Source organism: Drosophila elegans, unplaced genomic scaffold (assembly GCF_018152505.1).
Source record: "Drosophila elegans isolate 14027-0461.03 unplaced genomic scaffold, ASM1815250v1 contig_476, whole genome shotgun sequence".
In the NCBI taxonomy this organism is placed as follows: domain Eukaryota; kingdom Metazoa; phylum Arthropoda; class Insecta; order Diptera; family Drosophilidae; genus Drosophila; species Drosophila elegans.
Window position 1 is genome coordinate 1,180,022 of NW_024545863.1, and position 19,053 is coordinate 1,199,074.

Sequence of the window (19,053 nt, forward strand, 5' to 3'; positions counted from 1 at the left end):
ATGGTCCTTTATATAGGATTTATAGGATTCTATACCATTACAGATGTGCATCTTACAGATAGAGTATTATGCTTTTTTGCCGAATCTGAAAATTGATCAATTTGGATTAGTTTGAGTGCCCGCGCGCCGTTCCCCTGCCTTTAAAACAAAGCAAATAAGTGTATTTTTTTCCATTATGTTAATAAATGAAATGCTTCGATCTTCCACCCGCCGTTACCGCGAGGCTAGAAGACTTAAAAGAGTATAATAATTAAAACATATATGGAGTAATCGCAATCGAATCTGTCATTAATGCGGCTATATGCTATAATCATAGATGTAGACACGCGTGCCAATATCCCTACCCGTAATTAAAAAGTGCAACTTAAAATCTACTCGTCCTCCTCCTGCGACTCGCTGCTCTGGTCGACCGGGTCGACCTGATCGTTCTGATCGGACTTCCGTTTGCCGCCGCTGCCCTCGTTGCGAATGGAGGTCTGGACCAGTTCGCGGGTGAACTTCTGCACCAGTCGCAAGGCAGTGGCCGCCGGCATGTCGCACAGGGAGTGGCACATGAACTCGCCGAACCCCCGGAACTTGGCATAGGCCGGCGGCAAGGGAGCTGGAGTCGGTGTGGGATAAAAAGCGGATATCGACAGACTGTCGTCGGCACGGCGTTTCGCTGCATGATGATCCTCCGTTGCCTGCTGTGCTCCTCCACGCTTATTGCTCTTGTTGGCATGGTTCATTATGGGACTACTTATGATGTATTCCGGCTGGTTTTGTTGTCGCCGCTGATAGCTTTCCGCAAAGTGATTGTAGCCCTTGCCATTGGGCATTTCTCCGTTCATCGAGCGTTGGCTCTTGTTGGCTTCGTCGGAGGTGTTCAGGGGAATCCTAAAGAGAAATCAGGTCTTGTCATTAAGGAGCGGGTTACATCAATGGGATTCAGAACTCACCCCAGCACTGTGGTCACGGGCAGTGCCTGCTCGCAATCGAAAATCTCGCAGTCTTCCTCCAGTTCGTCCTTGACGCTAGTCATATGACCGTTGCTGTCGCTCTGATAATCGTCCACCTCGTACTGCTCATCACCATCTTCCTTTATTGACATGTTCTTGAAGCTGCGCCTGGGCCGAATGTGATCCCCCAGAAACTGGAGGCTTTCGAAGAGGGGCCATTGTGAAGCCTGCGTGGACAGGCCGTTTTCCACTCGGCGCTTCTCGATGTTATAGCGATTTCTCAGCGTTGTCATGCGTTCCCTCAAACTGGTGGCTATTTAGAATAGAAAAAATTGTCTTGCATTAATCCCTGCCCGCAAAAACTGGGCAAATACCCCATCCTCACCATCGTAGCCCAGCTTGTGGGCCAACTGATCCCATATTTGGGCCACATACAGCTTGTCCTTGAACCGTTTGTTGGTGCGATCATATAGCACTGGATGCGATCGGTATTCCCGGATCAGACCCAAATCGAATTCGCCCGTTTGGGCGTATGTGGCCCGGGGCCGGCCACGCCCCTTCGGCAGCTGCGGGGGATACAAGTGCGACAGGTGCTCCATTCCTCCTCCAGATACACCTCCAACCCTGTTCTTTTTTAAAGCAAAAATTAAGGAATTTGTTTCCAAATTAATATATATTTTTTTTTGATTTATTAAACTTGGTAGGGGATTGTTAAGTTCTCTTTTTAAAATGTTAAAAAAAGCTTGATACGATAATATCGATTAATACCTAGCTTACTTTAATAAAAAAAATTAGTACTTATAGAATACAAATTTAAAGAAGAGAAAGCACAGAGCATAATAATTTTACTTAACCAAATTAATTCATATTCAATTGAAATTTAATGAACATGAACCCTTGGTGAACTAACAATATTTCTGTGAGGCGGAATGCGACTGCTCAAACAATATACTCTGATATGGACCGTCCTGTCTCTTAATAAAACAAAAGATAATTGATGTTGTTTTAATATCTAAAAAAAAAAAGAATGAAAAGATCCAACGAAGGGAAAGAAAAAAGAAATAATTTTAGGATACATACAAACACAGTTACCGGTTTTTCAACAAAAGGGACCATAAGCAACAAAAGTAACAGAGTGTCGTAGAAAAGAAGTTGTTTGTGCTGTGCGGATAATATCCTAGCGTAATTTGAAAAACTGAAACCGCCGATAACCGTTGCCAACGGTTTGTCATTCCCATTCCAAAACTGCATCCGCTCAGGATATACATACATACATACATAGTTACCGGTTTTTCAAACAATAAAAAAAAAAAATAAAAAAACAAAAGAATGAAGAAGCATAGCTATAAAACATAGTGTGTGGACTTCGGTCAGGCGTTTGTTATTCATGCTGACATAAGTAAGAGCAAAGCCAGGTGAGTATTGGTAAATCAATTAAACGATAACCGCTTCGATAAATCGATGCTGCTTGCCATCCCTAAATCTGCATCCGCTTTCACGACTTGTACATGCTTTTTACACAGTCGCAGGCCGTTTACATGTATATATACGCGTGCGTAGGTGTGCGTGCTCGTGCTAACTGCATCTTCTCTGCTTCTGCTGCCTCTCCTCTTTCGCTCTTTTTTGGTGCTAAGCGAACGACGCGCACTGTCGGCGTCGGCGGCAGCAGCGCAATAAAAACAAAGCCAGCGAATACCGTAAAAATATCAAACTACATAAAAACAAAAAGAAAAGTACAGAAACGCGCTCGCAACTGCTTGGTATTAATTTTAAGCGACGCCAGCTGCGCTGCTCTGCTCACACAGATAAACATAAAAAAAGTCGCTGCTTTATAAACTTTAAATAAACAATTGCAGACTACTACTAATTTATGGTGTGCGAGCGGAATAAATAATAAAGTAAAAAAAAGAAAGCCAAGTAATAGAGAAATACTTTTTTAGAGGCAAAGCAAGCATTCACAAATTATAAAAATTTCTTAATTTATTTTTATAGATTTACTCACCTCGAAATATTTAGACTCGCCTCAGGAGGTTTTTTGTGTATATAATTTATTTTTATACCTATTAAGCGCGCGCTCTTCGTCCGCCTTGCTTTGCTTTTGGTTTCTAGCTCGCTATTATGGCTAACTGTAGCTGTTACTTTAAAAAATCAATATAGACGTAAATAAATTAATTAAGATTGCCTGCGCAACACGACGCTCTCTTTCGCTGCTCGCGCTGCTCTGTCTCTGTCTGTTTCGCCTGCACGCACAACTAGTCGCAGCGAGAATTTTTTTTAAACTGAAACAAAAAATTTTTTATTTTTATATTTTACGAAGCAAGCGGCAAGAGAGAGGCGAGCGAGAGAGAGCGCACTTTTTTTCCCCAAGACACCCACCCTCTCTCTCTCACACAGGCGCCGAAACCCAGGTAGTAGAGATACGACCGTGAGGCCTTGCTTTTGCGGGTGACTTTTTACACAGAAAATTGAATCAAATAAATACCGTAACACTCGTATATCTACTACATGTAAGGTCTATTTTGTAAAGTTACATTTTTTCTATTGATTTTATATTGTTGATCATTTTGGTACACTATTTGTGAAACTTTTTATCATATATTATATATTATCACATATAAATCACAGGCACATCGCTAATAGCCGACCAACCAGGTGGCAGCTCTGACAATTCAAACTCTAGTGGCAGCCTCGTGGCGGGCATTTTCATAACGGAAAAGGGATGAAAAGTACCAAAATAGCGCGCGCGACTGGTAAATTTTTAAATGCATTATGAGTTGTGTACATAAAAATGTGACGTGTGGAAAAATTATGTGCATGGATATGAGGTAAGTATTTGAATAGATAAAAACCAGCTTTTTTATATATTACAATAACATATATATAATTTATGTAACACCAAAGCAAACTCACCTGAATATATAATTTTATATATTTGAAATAACTTATAAGTCTTAGTATTGCAAAATTGAGATCTGAAATAATAGAAAACAGTTTATCAGTAAAAAGTCAAACAAATTGTTTTACTAATAATTATTATTATCTGTTATCCACGTTGTTTTTACAAACCGCCCATAGGCCGGGACAAGTGCAATGTTTATTCATAATGCAAAACGTTGACACCTTCCCGTCCTACGGGAAATTCACATATTCCCCAGAAAACTCCTTCATACAAGATCTTGAATATAAAGTTTCAGCAAGTACAAAAACATCTTGATAAAAATTACGAAAAAATTATATCAACAGGTACCGGCAGGCAGGTAGTCAAACAATGGGAGCACTCTGATCAAAGCCTAAAAATCTCATATTTCAAAAACAAAGAACAAAAAATGTGCAGCAGTTCATATTAAATTTCCGCCCTTACTTGAGTGTCCTTTGTGCGGGTTGTTTAAAATGCCCAACAATAGTCCTGGCGGAGTGGGAGTTTCGGATCTCCTATGCGATCGAGAGCAGGTAAAATTAAACCCTGGGCAAAATCAAGCGTTAAATGCCTTTTACTTACGCCTCACATCATTTCGCAAGAGGAAGTTTGTATATACATATGTATGTAGAGAAATATGCTGCGGGGTCCATTAACAGTTGGCTAACATCAACAAAATTTGAAATCCAAAGCGTGACAAATTCGTAGAAACCAGAACCACTCGATGGCGGAGGAGATACAGCAAAAAGAACAAAGCTGCTGAGCGGAAGAATTGCCAGGGCAGCAAAAAGAAATCGCCCGCGCTACCCCTTTTCTTCCCGACTTTTCCACAGATTCTTTATTACTGGGACTATTTTCAGAGAGCCTCAGCGTATTTCGCTTATCTGCCCCCAAATGAAAACCAGCAAATAATAATACTAATAATATCGTTGGATCGTTTGGGGGAGCAGAGAAGCGGAGCTTTGTTCGTATTTGTTTATTTGATCGCCGCTGGGGGCTTTTCGTGGCCCAAGACGGCATTAGGTTTTAATGTTCTTCCCTGCGACACAAAACCAAACCAGCAACGAACAAACGCTGCAATAAATTTATATTTATTTATTTTTGTTAGGCAAATACGCCCCCAACGGCACGAAGACTCTCTTCTGACTTCGGGGTCTTCTCCTTCTTCATTGAACAAAAGCAACTGAAAGGAAAGCCCCATTCCGAAGGCTTGGGGATCGGAAAGCGGAAACGCAAATAGACGCACGATAAAAAAAAAATGTAGAATGAGGAAAAGAGAAACAGCACGGCACATAAATTTGAAATAACTAATAATTCATTGAAAAAGCTGCCATGGAATGGGGCCGCGATCGGGGGCAACTGGACTGTGCTTCGGATCGGATCGAAATGGAGTGGAGTGGTGGTGCACAATATCATGTAATAATATTTGCTCAAGCCAACAGCTGACAAGTCAGCAATAACACACTTCTGCCGATATCGCGATCGACAAATCCCCACAGGAATTAAAGGCGCGCGAGATCGGAAAGAGGCGGCCCCTTCTTGGTTTTGGTCGATCGAAATATACATATATATGAAAGGTTGGAAAGAATATATAATAGCCAGTTGGCAATTTGTCTAGATCTACGGAAAGATGGATTAATTGCTGTAACAAATTTAAAAAACTAATACAATATTAAAAAAATTATTAATAAACATAAATGAAATACATTGAAATACATTCACCGCTATTATTAATTAGTTTGTATTCAATTTTATAATTTACTCAATCGTCCCACTAATCTTTCCTCGTGTTTTCTTTTTTTTCTCTTCAAACTTAAAAGAGATGAACTCATTAAGGGCATTTGCCGTTCGGTTAGTTGGCCTTTCTCCTGAACATTTATGATGGCTATTTCTCCTCCTTTGCGGAAGAATAGCCAGCTTTTTGGTTACCCGTTGGTCTGTTCTAGTTTGAGAAGAATCATTTTTAATGACTCGAATGGCAGCAAAGTCTGCAGCAGGAGCTGCTGCGATGCCAAAGAAAGCACCGAAGGCTTCGATGCAGGGATAAGTGAACGGCAATGGTCATGGATGGCCATGAGTGCCAGCCAAAAACAGTTTGCATTTCCCATTGTTGATGTACTTGTTGCTTAGCTGAGGGAAAGAGTTACAGTGGAACTTGTATTTCTCAAACACCTGTGCGCCTTAAAAAACCCATCTACTTAAAGCGATGTCAACTTTTTCTCATTTAAAGAAAACCAATGAAAAGCTTAGTTTCATAGTAATCATTCTAATTGTCTGTTGCTAAATCAAAAAAACTAAATCCAGGAAATCTAAAGAACGCGCTAATAAATTATCAAACTGTAAGAGCTATTTAAATATTTTACTGAGTATACTAACATTCTATCAATAAAACATCAAAGACTTGGATTTCAATAAATACAAAAATGCCCGTTTAAACTTTTTGGGGTTATTAATTATATGGTATGAATTCTAAGGTAACATTTATAACTTGAATAAAAAAATGTTTTAGAGTTACAGAGAATTGAGGTTAAAAAGTTTCCTCAATAGAATATCCACTGTAGAACGAGTCAGGGCCGCGAATAAAAATAACTGTATTAAATGGGCCCAGTTCAGGACCAGACGCTGTTCTTGGTGGTAAAGAAAAGGTCTGCCGCCTGAGAACCGAACCGAACCAAACCGAACCGAACCTCCGCTCTTGGCTGTTACAATTTCTAGGCTCGCAGGTCGCGCCAGACTTGGCCATCGTTTTGGCCCGGGTCGGGAGGAACAGGAACAGGTTTTGGGTTCGGGACCCAGCAGCCAGCCAGCCAGCACACAGCGCTTAAAAGGCGTTCCAGAGATGCGGACTGGGCCGTGCCTGGCTGTCTCATCTGTTGTCTATTTGGCAGGCTCCAAACTCCAACTTCCACCGATTGCTGCGGGCCTGTTCGCAAGTGCAACATGTTTGCCGCCAAACACTCGTAGATTTGATTTGCTCTTTTGCTTCCATTTCTTCTAGTTTGGCCAAGTTATTTCTTTTTTTGGTTGGTTTGTTTTTCCAGCAGCGTAATCGAAATGCAATTAAGATGCGGCTCTTAGAGTGCTGCAGAATTTTTGACTTGCACTCAGTGAGGAGCGAGAACGTGGCTGCAATTTATATTCCCGGACAGATTTTTAGAAAGTAGCAGAGGAGTTCTTCAGAGGAGTCCAGACCAAGACCAAGACCAAACCCCAAACCCAGAGTGCCATTCGAAAGGCGTTGACGTCGAGAGGTGAGTCCCGACGAGCCCGGCTTAGAACCATCGCTCGTTGGGGGGATGGGGATTGTAGACTCTGTAGATTCTATTCAGTTCGTACTCGTATGTGGCATAATTAAAGGGTTACGCCACGGCCACGCCAATCTCCATTCGATATGTGGCGATCTCTTCGCGTCCCCAGCTTTCTTCTGTTCTGTACTGTTCTGTGAATTGTGTGGCTGATATGCATAACGGTGGTTTAATATGAGTTGGCGAACCAAGAGCGACTGCACCACAAGTGGGCATGTCTCCTGTGATCCGCCAACCCCTTTTCGAGGCACTCCTGCACCGGCAAAAAATCTATATTTAATCGGGAATCATTATGTCTTTACCCTAAGTTAAAGTTGTTCAAAGGACAGCAAAAAAGAATATGTCCAAATAAAAAAAACGTTTCTAGTTGCATAAAATTAAAAGGCAAAACGGTCATCACAGTATCCATTATGCTTAAGAAATCAAAAAGAGTGTGTTTTTTAATTACAAGATTATCCTTGTTAATGATCAAAATTTAACGTGCATATACAAAACAACAAAATCACAGTTTCAGAAAATAAATGAATAATATTTTAAAATATAATTATTAAAAAGCTTCTGATTTTCCATATGAAATAATAATAAACGGTAAGTTTGCCAACAACCAATTCTGAATAATTTAACTTTTAAATAGAGAATATAATAAGAGCTTTTATGAACAGAACATAGCAATATAACAATAATTAACTTGAAATATAAAAATGCAATCAAAGCTCCTCCAATTCTATTGTAACTTTTCGCTCAATGTAAAAGGCTTCTTTGTTAGTCCGAGCTCAGTCATTTCGTTGATATCGTTATGGCATAATATGGACCACTCTCCCTGGACGTGGTGCAGTCATCAGTCCAAATGGTCGGCCATCAGCGCATCGTTTATTGGGGTTCGCTCTGCGAGTTCTCCAATTGATTGCCCACATCTGTTCAGGCTTAGCTCCAAAGGAATCTCCTCCAGACGCACGATCGGAAATTATTGTTCATTTCGAGCAGGTTTTGAGTGTTCGGAAAACTTGATCTTTGTTTAATGGTAGAAACTTTTTAAAACAAGAATTGTCTCAAGACCAATAACCACACTCAACTGGATTTAATGCAATTTTTGCAAACTCAAAATTATATAATTTAATTTTATGCAGGTGCGGATTTGTTAACAAATTGTTTCTGTAATCTATTATTATCTTAATAACAATTCAGTGGAATATCTTGCTTACTGAAAATAAGAATAGAAATGACAACAACAACTTTTGTTTCGTTTTGTTCTAAGAATACCGAAATAGTCTATGTTTTTTTTCATTTATTTATTTTTTATCGTGAAATTCGTTGGAAATGGGTAAATTCTGATATATGGTTTTCCAAGGGAAATTTTATTTTGGGAAAAAATAAACAAAATGAAATAACGGAAATATTTAAACTGCCTTCTTATAGCTCTATTTTCCTATTCTTTTAACTCAGTGACTTAGAGCAATAAGATTTAAAATTAACAAATCAACGCAAAGTTTTTATATTCTGAATGAAATGTAAGAATCCAGTCATAAAATCAGGATTATCGTTGCATGCCATCTTCCCACAAAGTTTCTCATTATTTCCCAAATGTGTAAGCAAATGTTATTATCCGTTAATTGCCAAATAGTTTGGCGTATCTCGTTAGCAATGGCAGGCAGATTGGAGGCTTTAGACTGAAGACTCGGAACAGCCTGAAAGAGGCTCCAAACAGCTCAATTATACCGCAGCTTCAGTGGCTCACAATCTACGCGCTGAAGAAATCGGGCCTGTTGCCAAGGAGTCGGTCTAATAGCTAATGATCGGCAGCAGATATGCGCCATCTTAATCCCCCCGTCGTACCCTGATCATCAGCAGCATCTTTAAATTGAACAATATTTCGCAGAAGCCCGAGTCAAGCAAAGTTCTCACACAAATTAAAATTGCTGTTCTCTTTTTGTTTTTCGGGGAGTTTCTTTCTACGCAAATGTGTAGGGTATGGGGATGGATGCTCCAAATGGAATCTGTTTTAGAAGAATTTAAGCCTCGAATTTCGTAGAGGCGAAACCGAGAGGCTAAGCAAATTTGAAGCTTGTGCTTCATAGTTATATGGGGCATTGTCTATATATGCCAACAGGTATGTGTGTATGGCCCGTGTTAGGTATTCGATAGCGCCAATTTGATATGGCGGCCAAGGAGCACAAATTAAGTTTCCCAGAAACGAAGAATACTACCTGAACTGAGTAGAATATTCCCGTTCCCATTCCTATCCCCCATTCTTTTGGCACTGCTATCTTCCTTGGATGCGAGTTTTATGTCTGCTCAGATCGTAAAGCAGTTAGCAACGCTATAAGGAAGAGAATCTCTCAAAAAGAAAGTTGGCAACAACGCAAATAAACTATGTAAAATGCCTTTAACGGAGAAAGAAGCCAAAACGAATAAGATTGTTGCGGCAGGAACTTAATTTTGCTCAGCGGTGTTTTTTAATGCCCCCGATAGTTAAAGGAAATTAATGAGTAGTAAAAGCGAAACAGGCGAGAGAAGTCGCCAAAGTGAGCCGCTCAAAAGGCCACAAAAGCAGAGAAATCAATATCCAATCATTAATCGTTAACTAATTCCATGAATTCTGCCAGACTCCGGATCCCGGTATCCAACTTTTTGGTCAGGTCCGTCTGTCTGCCTTTGCCCCATTTACCAAGTTCCAAAAACGCAACCAGACATGCCACACTAAAAACATATATTTATGCCCCGAAAGCAACTTTTGGCGTATTTAGAACAGCAACAACAACAAACAGCGGCAGAAAAAACAGAAATATCAAGATAAAAATATTTTTCAGGCGGCCCTTTGTGGCTTTTGGAATGGGACAGTGGCTGCACTGGAAGAAATTGTGGACGCGATTTGAAAGAAAAGATTGACATATGATAACTGCTTTAAAAAAGTTGTACTATTATTTATTTTTGTTTTTAATTTATTTTTTTTAAATAGTTAGCTTCTTCACTAAAAAAATTATTATTATTATGATAAGCCATTTTATATATCTTTTCGCAATACTGTCAGTAAATGATCTTAAAGAGAAGAAATTTGGAATGAACATTCCTGCATTAGTTAAATTTATTTCCCGTGTATTAGTCCGCCTAAACCAAGTATTTACTGATTGCTGTATTGTTGTTGTTATCGTCGTGGCGCGTCTGAAGTCCGGAGTCGTCTTTTCGGCCCTCTTCAGGGATCTTCTTCTGGGATCTGGGATTTCCTCCCTCCACACACGAGTTTTGAATTCGATTTGCCGATTGCCGTTTGCTTCTTTGCGGGTTTTCGATTTCGTCGGCAACAAAAGCAACAACACATCGACCATGAAACAATTTTATATTTTTGTGCAGAAAAAAGCGAAGATCAATAAAATTTTACCGACATCTGTATTTGGTTCAGTTCGGGGCCCTAAAATTAGTGACCAAATTGTTGGGAGGGGGGGCTATCGGAGGGTATCGGGTCACATTTTTGGTTACAGTAATCAGTCTAGAATCAAACAAAAAATTGGAAACAAAGCAGCTCAAAAATATTTAAACTTCGTTTTATGTGAGTTTGGGTTTCAAAGAAGACGAAAATGCTTCAAAAAATGTGTTGGTATTAGTGTGAGAAAGGGGACAGTTGTGTGTTGAGGGTATTTTGACTCTATTGGGCACTTAATGCGTTTTATATAATTCAGATTGTGACAGTTTGATATGGGAATACGATAAATGATAGCATTACTCAAAATATACATAAATTGAAAATATTAGATAAGTGGAGGAGTAAAACATTTAAAAGTTCATTTAAATATTCCTATCTTGAAATGTTGAAATGATTGGTTGAACTTTTCTATAATACACAATACTTTTTATTAGATTACAAAATAGTTGGATTTGTGTCTGAGTTTTTGGTTTTTTATTTTTTGTTAGCTGCAAAAGTCTAGAACTACATACATATCTAAAAAGAAAAACATACAAAAAGAAAGTCGCCAAAGGCTTTGAGCATAATTCAGCAGAAAAGCAAGGAACAAGGAGGGCTTGAAGAGAACAAGAAGTGGGAAGAGAGGGATCCGTGTGAGTTCCTGCAGAATCCGCTGCAAGAAAGGTGCCCCAACAACTACAACAACAACAACGGCGATTCCCAGAAACGAGAGTGTGTGGGAGGAGAAGGTGGAGAATTCTCAAAAAGGAGAAAAATGAGAGGAGACCGGGGGCCGTCACTAATGAATTTGTATGCAGAGACCGCAATGATTTGGCACAAAAACAAAAGCAACATTAACGGAAATGCGAAAACCGAGAATAAAAAAACGCGGGGACCAACAAACAACAACTTTATACGAAATTAGTGCAGATAGCCGAAAAACGCACCTTTTATGTTTTGTTTAGCCTCTGCTGCCTTTTCACATTTTACGATTGCCTGTTTTCGGTTCGTTTTGTGTGATTTTTGATTTATGCAAAAGCAATAAAAATTATTATAATGAAGGCGCTGACATGGCTGATGGCCAGAGCAAAGCGTACACAAAAAAAAATTATTATTACATAATAGTCAATTTAATAGTTTTTTATACAACTTTTAATCATGTTTTCCCATAAGTTATTTTAATGTTCAAATATAAAAGTGATAAAAATGCTCAATAAATAAATAAATATGTATGTCCAGAGTTCGAAACCAATCCTTTTTTTTGTTACCATAGGCAAATAGTAACTTTAACTCTAAGCTATTAGAGATCAAAATAATATGTATTTAATTTTCTTTAAAAGGTAAATAAAGAAAAAGTAATATAATAAAGATTTTTTATAATGATAAGATAAAGTTCTAATTAATCCTTTACGAACATATTTTGTACTCTGTAAGCGAATAACAGAGTTGGCGACACGTGATGATGGTGGAAAAAAAGGGGAGGAGCAGGAGATAAAAGGAGGAGATCTGGGGGACTATGACGATGCTTTTGTCCCTTGTCCGTTACTTTAACTCCGGTCGCTCTTTCTCCCGCGATGGGGCACAAAAAAAAAGAGCGCGGTGAAGAGAATGAGTCAGAGTGTTTGTTTGACTTCTGCACAAAGAAATGCTTCTTATTTCTTTGTCCCTCTGTCCCCATAGCAAAAAGCACATGTAAATAAATCAAAAGACGACGGGAAAATCTCCATTTTCCCCGCCTATAAACATAATTTGGCGCAAAAAGCCTTTTAAGAAGTCAACGTGTAATAGTAATTCTAAACTATTTTGATGGTCAACATAAATTCTGCACCTTTTGCTGTAATTATCTCCAGGAAGAAGTCACTCTGCTGTGGCTGCACCCAAAAACGGTTAAACATAAAAAAACTAACGGCAGTTTTATAACGCTAGTCTAGAGGAGATTACCTTTTGGGAGGCTGCGCCAAAAATGAGCGGAAAATGCCCGCAAAAAGAAGAGTGGGCGAAGAGAGTAGAGATCCCCGAAGATGATACACAAGCAATCAAAAGAAATGCAATGGCCTCCTCAGCCTCCTTCTCCTTTCTTCACCCATTTTTTCCTGCACTTGCTGATGCACCGTTACGCGGAGTTGAGCCCGGGTTCAAGATCACCGCACCCAGCTAAATGTTTTTTTGTTTCCATTTTTTTGGCGCATTCTCCGCCTGTCTCTTTGCACTTTTACACAGATTCTTTTGGGGATTTCTCGTTGGTTTTTGATGTTTCTTTTCTCTTGCTTTTATTTTTTGAGGGCACTTGGGGACTAACGGTTCTGTTGCTTCAGTTAACAAATAAAAATAGCGCGCGCACTCAACTCACCGACAAACAAACACGAGCACACAAGGAAATGTTTAACACACCATCGTCGTGCCGGGGGCTCAAGGCTTTAACTTCCTCGATCTGCAATAACTTGGTCACTTTACTTCATTTACTTTGTTTTCTAAGTCTGGAGTTAAGAGTTGGAGAGTTTTTTTGAGCGACCGTCGCCGCCGATGGATTGCGCGCAATTGAATTTCCTCCACAGCGGCGACTCAGCTCGTTGCTTCAAAACTTCAGAATCCGGACTCGGCTCTCTGCTCTCACTCCTGTACTGCGCTGCCGACGCCGGCCGAAGCAGCGGCTGCAAAAAGGAACGTACCACTTTTAAGGGATGGACTTTCAGATACCCACGAACAATCGGTAGCATACGATTATTCAAAACGAACAAGTACGGGGAGTTGTTAGGACCATACCTTAGTTCTATAAATAAATATGCCTGAGTTTTTAAATGTTTAAAAATAAAACAATCTTCAATTTCTTACATTCATTAAGTTCAGAAACCCTCTGACCATTTTGTTTTGAAAGTTTGGGAGCAATAAATTTATTTGAAAACCAAGAAGTGTGGTATGTTGTTTAGGCGTTTCTATTAAAATTACTCATACTACGCCAACTGAATGAAAATAACGTACTTGATCAAAGGCAATGAGAAGGAAAACAAAACAGCCTAAATCAGACCAAAACGTTAATCCATTGATTATTTTTAAATGGAGCAATTATTATGAAGAAATTATATTCATAAAATCAATCCTATCCAATCTCAAGTTGAAAATATTTATATTTTTGTATGCTACATTGACTCTGCTGATCAAGTCCTTAATTATTTTAAGGGATAATCCTGTTACATAAAGACAATATACCCTTGTAATCAGAATTAATGGGCAACACAAAGCGACAGTAGCTACAAGGCGACAACTGTAAGCTACAAAGAGCAGCTCGATCTTAGTTTTTCTCTCTCTCTGCGACGAATCGCTTGATACTCTCTCAGGACAGGACGTAAAGGTTTCCCAATTCGGGGATCTGGAATGTTGTTGAATAGGGGGATGTTATGTCATTCAAAAAGGGGCTGTCTAAATAAGGTTGCGCCGATTGATTTTAAGGGATTTAAGGCCTGCCTATCAAGTCTTAATAAATTTTTTTTACAATTTTTACTTGTATATTTAAAATATAGGTTTTGAAAATATACACAGGTATTTTCAACTGAAATATAACATAATTTTTTAAAGGAAAGTTTTAGGTTACCTAAAAAAATTGTTTCTTTTGAGTACCCAAGACTTAAGATTTTGTAACCTTCCTAAATGACAAGCGAACCCACTAAATACTCGAAATAAAAACAAATTAAAATAAACCAAAAATGTGGTGGGGCGAATGAGGCCTCTGCCAAGTTAATGATCGCCCTGAGCAGGCTGGTAAAAGTTGCGAGCCTTGGGCCCGGGGACAACTCCATTAGGGCGGCCCACATTCGGTGGCCAGTTGGTTTTAGTTTTGGAAGGAGAGCAGGTGCATCGGCGGCAAGCCCTCGATCGAGAGTCGCGAGGAAAGTTGCGGCGCGTGGCTAGAGACCGATGAAAAAATAAACCAGAAGACCGGCTCTGCCCGCATATCGCATCAGGACAATCGGAGAGGCACGAGGCATGTCCGGACACATCTGGAATGGCACATAGTCACACCTTGAACAGAGCTGAGCGTTCGGCTATTACCAGGTATGATCTAGCTTGCTTCGTAAAGCAAGTAGCAATTTTCCCACGATTTATTTCCAAAATTGATTAAACAAAAAACAGCAAACATACATTTTTAATCTAAAGGTTATTTTTAGTTTAGGACAATCCAGAAAAAACATCTGCTTTATTTCAGATGTATATTGTATGTGGTAGAAACTAAAAATGACTGCCTGAAAGCTGGAGATTTCTTGTAACTTTAAACCAAGTAAGGATAATATTTAAATTCGGGGAGTGTAAACCAAATCATTGTTTTAATTATGACTATCCTGAAATGTTAATTTTTATTAGTTTTAAGGTTTCGTATTCTTTATATAGTAAATGGGGCTAATGTTTTGCTTTTGGCAGCACTACCCAAGATTGGAGGCCGCAATTTGGCATAAATGAAAACCGAACTGAGATCGCCGATGGCCAAGGCATCATTAAACACATTAACAGACGGCAGACGATGGCGATGGCAGGTGATGCCAAACAGAGACAGGTTGGCAAACTGACTAAGTGACTAAATGACTGACTGACCAACTGAAGGACTGACTGAACGAGTGACTGAACGATCCCAATGGCAACTGTACACACAGGCTCGAGTAGCTTTGGACTTTTAATGGGCTTAGCCCGTGCCTCGGGGTCCCTTCTCGGCCGACTCCAACTCCATCGCACTCCTTTGATAATTACAAAGGATGCGCCACAGGACAACATCTGCTGAATGCCAATTGATTCCCCCAACCCCAAACTTTTCAACCCTTTGTACTTTATACTAAGTCTAAGGACAAACTGTCGTAACTGTAGCAAATTAATATCATACAAAAATAATTATGTAGCATAAAAAATCAATTAAAAATGATTAAAATAAGGAATGAAAAATGAGTTATTATTTATTAAACATTTTTATGTAAGCAATCAAATTTAAGACTATCAATGTTGATATACTCATGATAGTCATATCTTATATTAGTTTTAAATATGTTTTTATATAGAATTTTATTATAAGTCCAAACTTTAGCGACAATGGAAACCCAGCAACCTTTGTTTAGTGTGTTAAGCTAAGACCTTTCTCGTCGCAGCTGTACCTTCGTGTTCAGATCTTTGTGATCCTTGAGCCTAACGTACTCCACATTTTTTTCCTTTTCTTGTAGTCCTGCTCCTGTTTGCCTGTATTTCTAATTTCCATTGTCATGCCGGCAGAGAAATCGCAGTTTTCAGAGGCAGCGGCAGAAGGCCAACTATCCAGCGGCGAAACTAGTTTACCACCATTTGCGTCTTTGAGAACCGGTAACGGTACAAAGGTGCTGTCCCGCCCCCTTCCCTCTCTCCTCTCCCCTCTCCCGTCTTTCTCCCTTTCTCCTAAGCGTTGGAAATTATGTTTTGATTTTTTCCGTTTTGGCCAAGCAAGCGCAAACCTCCTAACGAACCATACCAAATTGTCTAATCTCGCCGAGCGTCGTCTTCACACCCATTTTGACGAGTGCCTGCCCAAAAGGGGAAAATCGGATGTGTGTAGCATTTTCCTATCCATTACATTATCGTTTACATGCCACCACCACCACCCAGATTCGGTGATATATATTTATCTTTGCCTGCGATCCCAGCGATCCCCTCTTCGGTTTGCCCTCTGGCCCATTAAATCACCGTCGAACAGCTTTATTAATTTGCTGTAATTTGTTTATGTTTTCCTAGCAATTTATTTTCCACATGCGACTGCCGCAGTAGCACCCAAGGGGGAACAAGGGGTTAAGGTTAAGTGTGAGACACAAAAAAAAGGATCTTGGCAACTTATCAACTTTTAAGATATTTGCATATACAAGTATGTAGTTATTGTCCAATAAATGAATATCGATATATTTATACAAAAATAAAATATACATTTGTACAAAAATAGTAAAGTAAGATAGAAAGAATTAAGATTGAAATAGATTGATTATATATACCAAAGTGAACGTAGACACTAAGGCACAATTTATACTTAAAGTCTGAGACAGAAAGATTAATTGATGGAATAAGGAACAATTGCAGATCATTTTATTATTCCTTACTTAACGACAGATCAACCAACTATCTATTTTATAGGCACTTGTTGAACAGAAAAAATAGAATAAACATTTTTACTACAGAATAAGAATGAGTTGGATGGCTTTATGGTAATTTGCCGGGTAAAGGCATTTTCTTGATTAAACTAACATACAATAGAGAAAAGTATTTATGATTTTATTTGAAGCTTTTAAATTAGATTGTATGTCAGTGATCTATAAGACATTCAATACTTGTAAAAAACGGAAAACAACCTCGTTTTTTTTTGCCGTACTTCAACGTGTCAAAGAACATGCACATAAGTGTAGGTTCTCTTGTATGTTTTAATAAAGTTATAAATCTGAAATAAAAACATAAATGTGACATTGATCTACAACTGCTGAAAAGGGCTGTGAACCTTTTCTTATTTCTCACCGAAACTCAAACTGAAAGAAAACAATACCAACAGAAGGAGACTTTACAATATATTTATTTTTTGGCAATCGTTTTCCTTTTGGTTTCGTCCAGGAGGGCAGATAAACTTTACGACCGCAAAGGAGCATCTAAAATAAAAGAAAGCAAATAAAATCGGACAAGAACAGCATGTGAACGATTGCAAATTACAAGTCCAAGCTCGCGATTCTGCTGGGAAGCGTCTTCGTCTTCGTTTTCGTCTTTTGCAGACTGCAGATACAGATACATCGAAAAGTATCTCGGGATCAGGACCATAACCACTGCCACTTCGCTGCTGTTGTCTCTTTTGGCCATGTTTTTTGGACGGCAGCTGCTTCTTCGGCTCTGTCGTCATTACCAAAAGGAAGCTAAAGACAAACGGATATGCGCTGCACATCAAGCAACTGCTTTTTACTGGCCTGTTCCTTTTTTTTTTGTTTTATATTTTTTTCGGTGGTTATTGCATTGCTTTTTTTGCGCTTTTTTGCTTCTTGGGCGAAAAATAAATTGTGCGACAGGTGCGACAACGACAGCAGTCGAAGAAGAAGAACAGAGATGCATTGATGTTGCAGGGCGAAGCACTGAACAAATATATTAAAAAACTCTCAAATAGATGAGTTTCGAAATTATCCACCTCTTCGATATAGATTTTTTCTCCCAAGTCGATAAACCATAGTTCATCTTGGCTTAAATTGTAAGAGTTCCAGAAATATAAAAAAAAATTAAATTAACATAGCTTTAGTTTAAAAAATTAGCATGGATTCTAAGTAGATGATGTCAAAGTAAAGGCAAACAATACAAAATAAATTGAGCATAGAGCATACAACTAATTTTATTTTATTTAATTTAGTTTAATAACAAATATCCTAACGCTTGAAGTGCAGCATATATTTAATGAGTTATTCAAAAATAATACAATAAATTTCAATGGAATACTTAAATATTAACAATATAAAATATATAAAATATTACAAATAAGAAAACAAGTTAGTTTAGAAAGCCTTAGTTAATATAAGCTAGTGATATATAATTTCTGTTCTTTGAGAAAATTAGTCCAAACTTAACTTATTAGTCCAAACTTTTTTCCTGGCATTTACTTCTGCCTAAAAGTAGGAAATTCTTTCAAGTGCAGGGATACGAGTGAAACCGCAGGAAGCTTTTTGTGTGGGAGCGAAGCTTTCGACGTGATTTCGGCTTTATGAGTCTGTTGTTTTTGGGGATTTTACAGCTGCAGCACCGATAATTGCCAACCCGTCTTACAAGGGCCAAAAGGACCGAAAAGATGCAGATCAAGAGCCGGAGAAGCGGCAGCTGTTACTTCCGCCCGAGTGGATTGTTGGATTGGGACTGGAATTGAAGAAGCGAGCCTGTAAGGGCTTCCACTTCAACTGTCGATCGGCCAGATCCTTTGGCGATCCTCCATCGATCCTTTTTCTAACTCTAATCCGGCAGACGAGCCGCAGACAGAGGATTTTTACCTGTTTTGAGCCCGTTTTTGGACTGTTTTCGATATTTATTTTGATCCGCTGCGGTGATCTACATGCATGAGCGAACCCACGATCCTCCTTTTCGTGGCCTATTGAATTAATGTGCGGCATTAGGGGCACCAACAGGTTTGGCTGAAACCTTTTCGGTTTGCTATATGAAGGTATGTGTATGTGTATATGCTGTGGTCTTGAGAATTTCTGATCGAAGATCGCGAGCCGCACTCACGTAGCCTAAATAGTGTCCTAAATAACAGGTGTGGAGCGATTGGTTCCACTATGATCCTGGCTACGATTCCCGGTAGAGCACGTAGCAAATTGATGAGGAATGATCTCCAAAGGTACAGTCGAGTTCAGTGAGTGTGGTATGGAGTGGTCGAAAAAATATCAAGTAAACAGGGCCAAAGGCAGATGTTTGCATATCGCCAAAAGATCGGTCAGCATTTCGTGCCCTCCTCTTCTTGTTCATATTTTGCATTTCGAAATGCAA

At 39.1% G+C, this 19,053-nt stretch overlaps 1 protein-coding gene across 4 annotated transcripts; it reads right to left on the bottom strand.

Moving 5' to 3' along the window:
• Nucleotides 1-159: 159 nt before the first annotated feature.
• LOC108148810 lies at nucleotides 160-13,100 on the bottom strand. 4 transcript variants are annotated; one of them, XM_017276044.2, is made up of 6 exons: nucleotides 12,908-13,100; nucleotides 3,849-3,910; nucleotides 2,941-3,076; nucleotides 1,324-1,567; nucleotides 939-1,251; nucleotides 160-876 (listed from the first exon to the last, which is right to left on the bottom strand). In XM_017276044.2, exons 4-6 carry the CDS (start codon nucleotides 1,535-1,537, stop codon nucleotides 372-374), a joined length of 1,032 nt encoding a protein of 343 aa, XP_017131533.1. In that variant the 5' UTR covers nucleotides 1,538-1,567; nucleotides 2,941-3,076; nucleotides 3,849-3,910; nucleotides 12,908-13,100; the 3' UTR covers nucleotides 160-371. The 4 variants fall into 4 exon arrangements, with proteins under 4 accessions (XP_017131533.1, XP_017131535.1, XP_017131536.1 ...); XM_017276046.2 differs by lacking the exon at nucleotides 2,941-3,076; XM_017276047.2 differs by lacking the exon at nucleotides 12,908-13,100 and having other exon boundaries at nucleotides 1,324-1,562; nucleotides 3,849-3,898.
• Nucleotides 13,101-19,053: the final 5,953 nt, after the last annotated feature.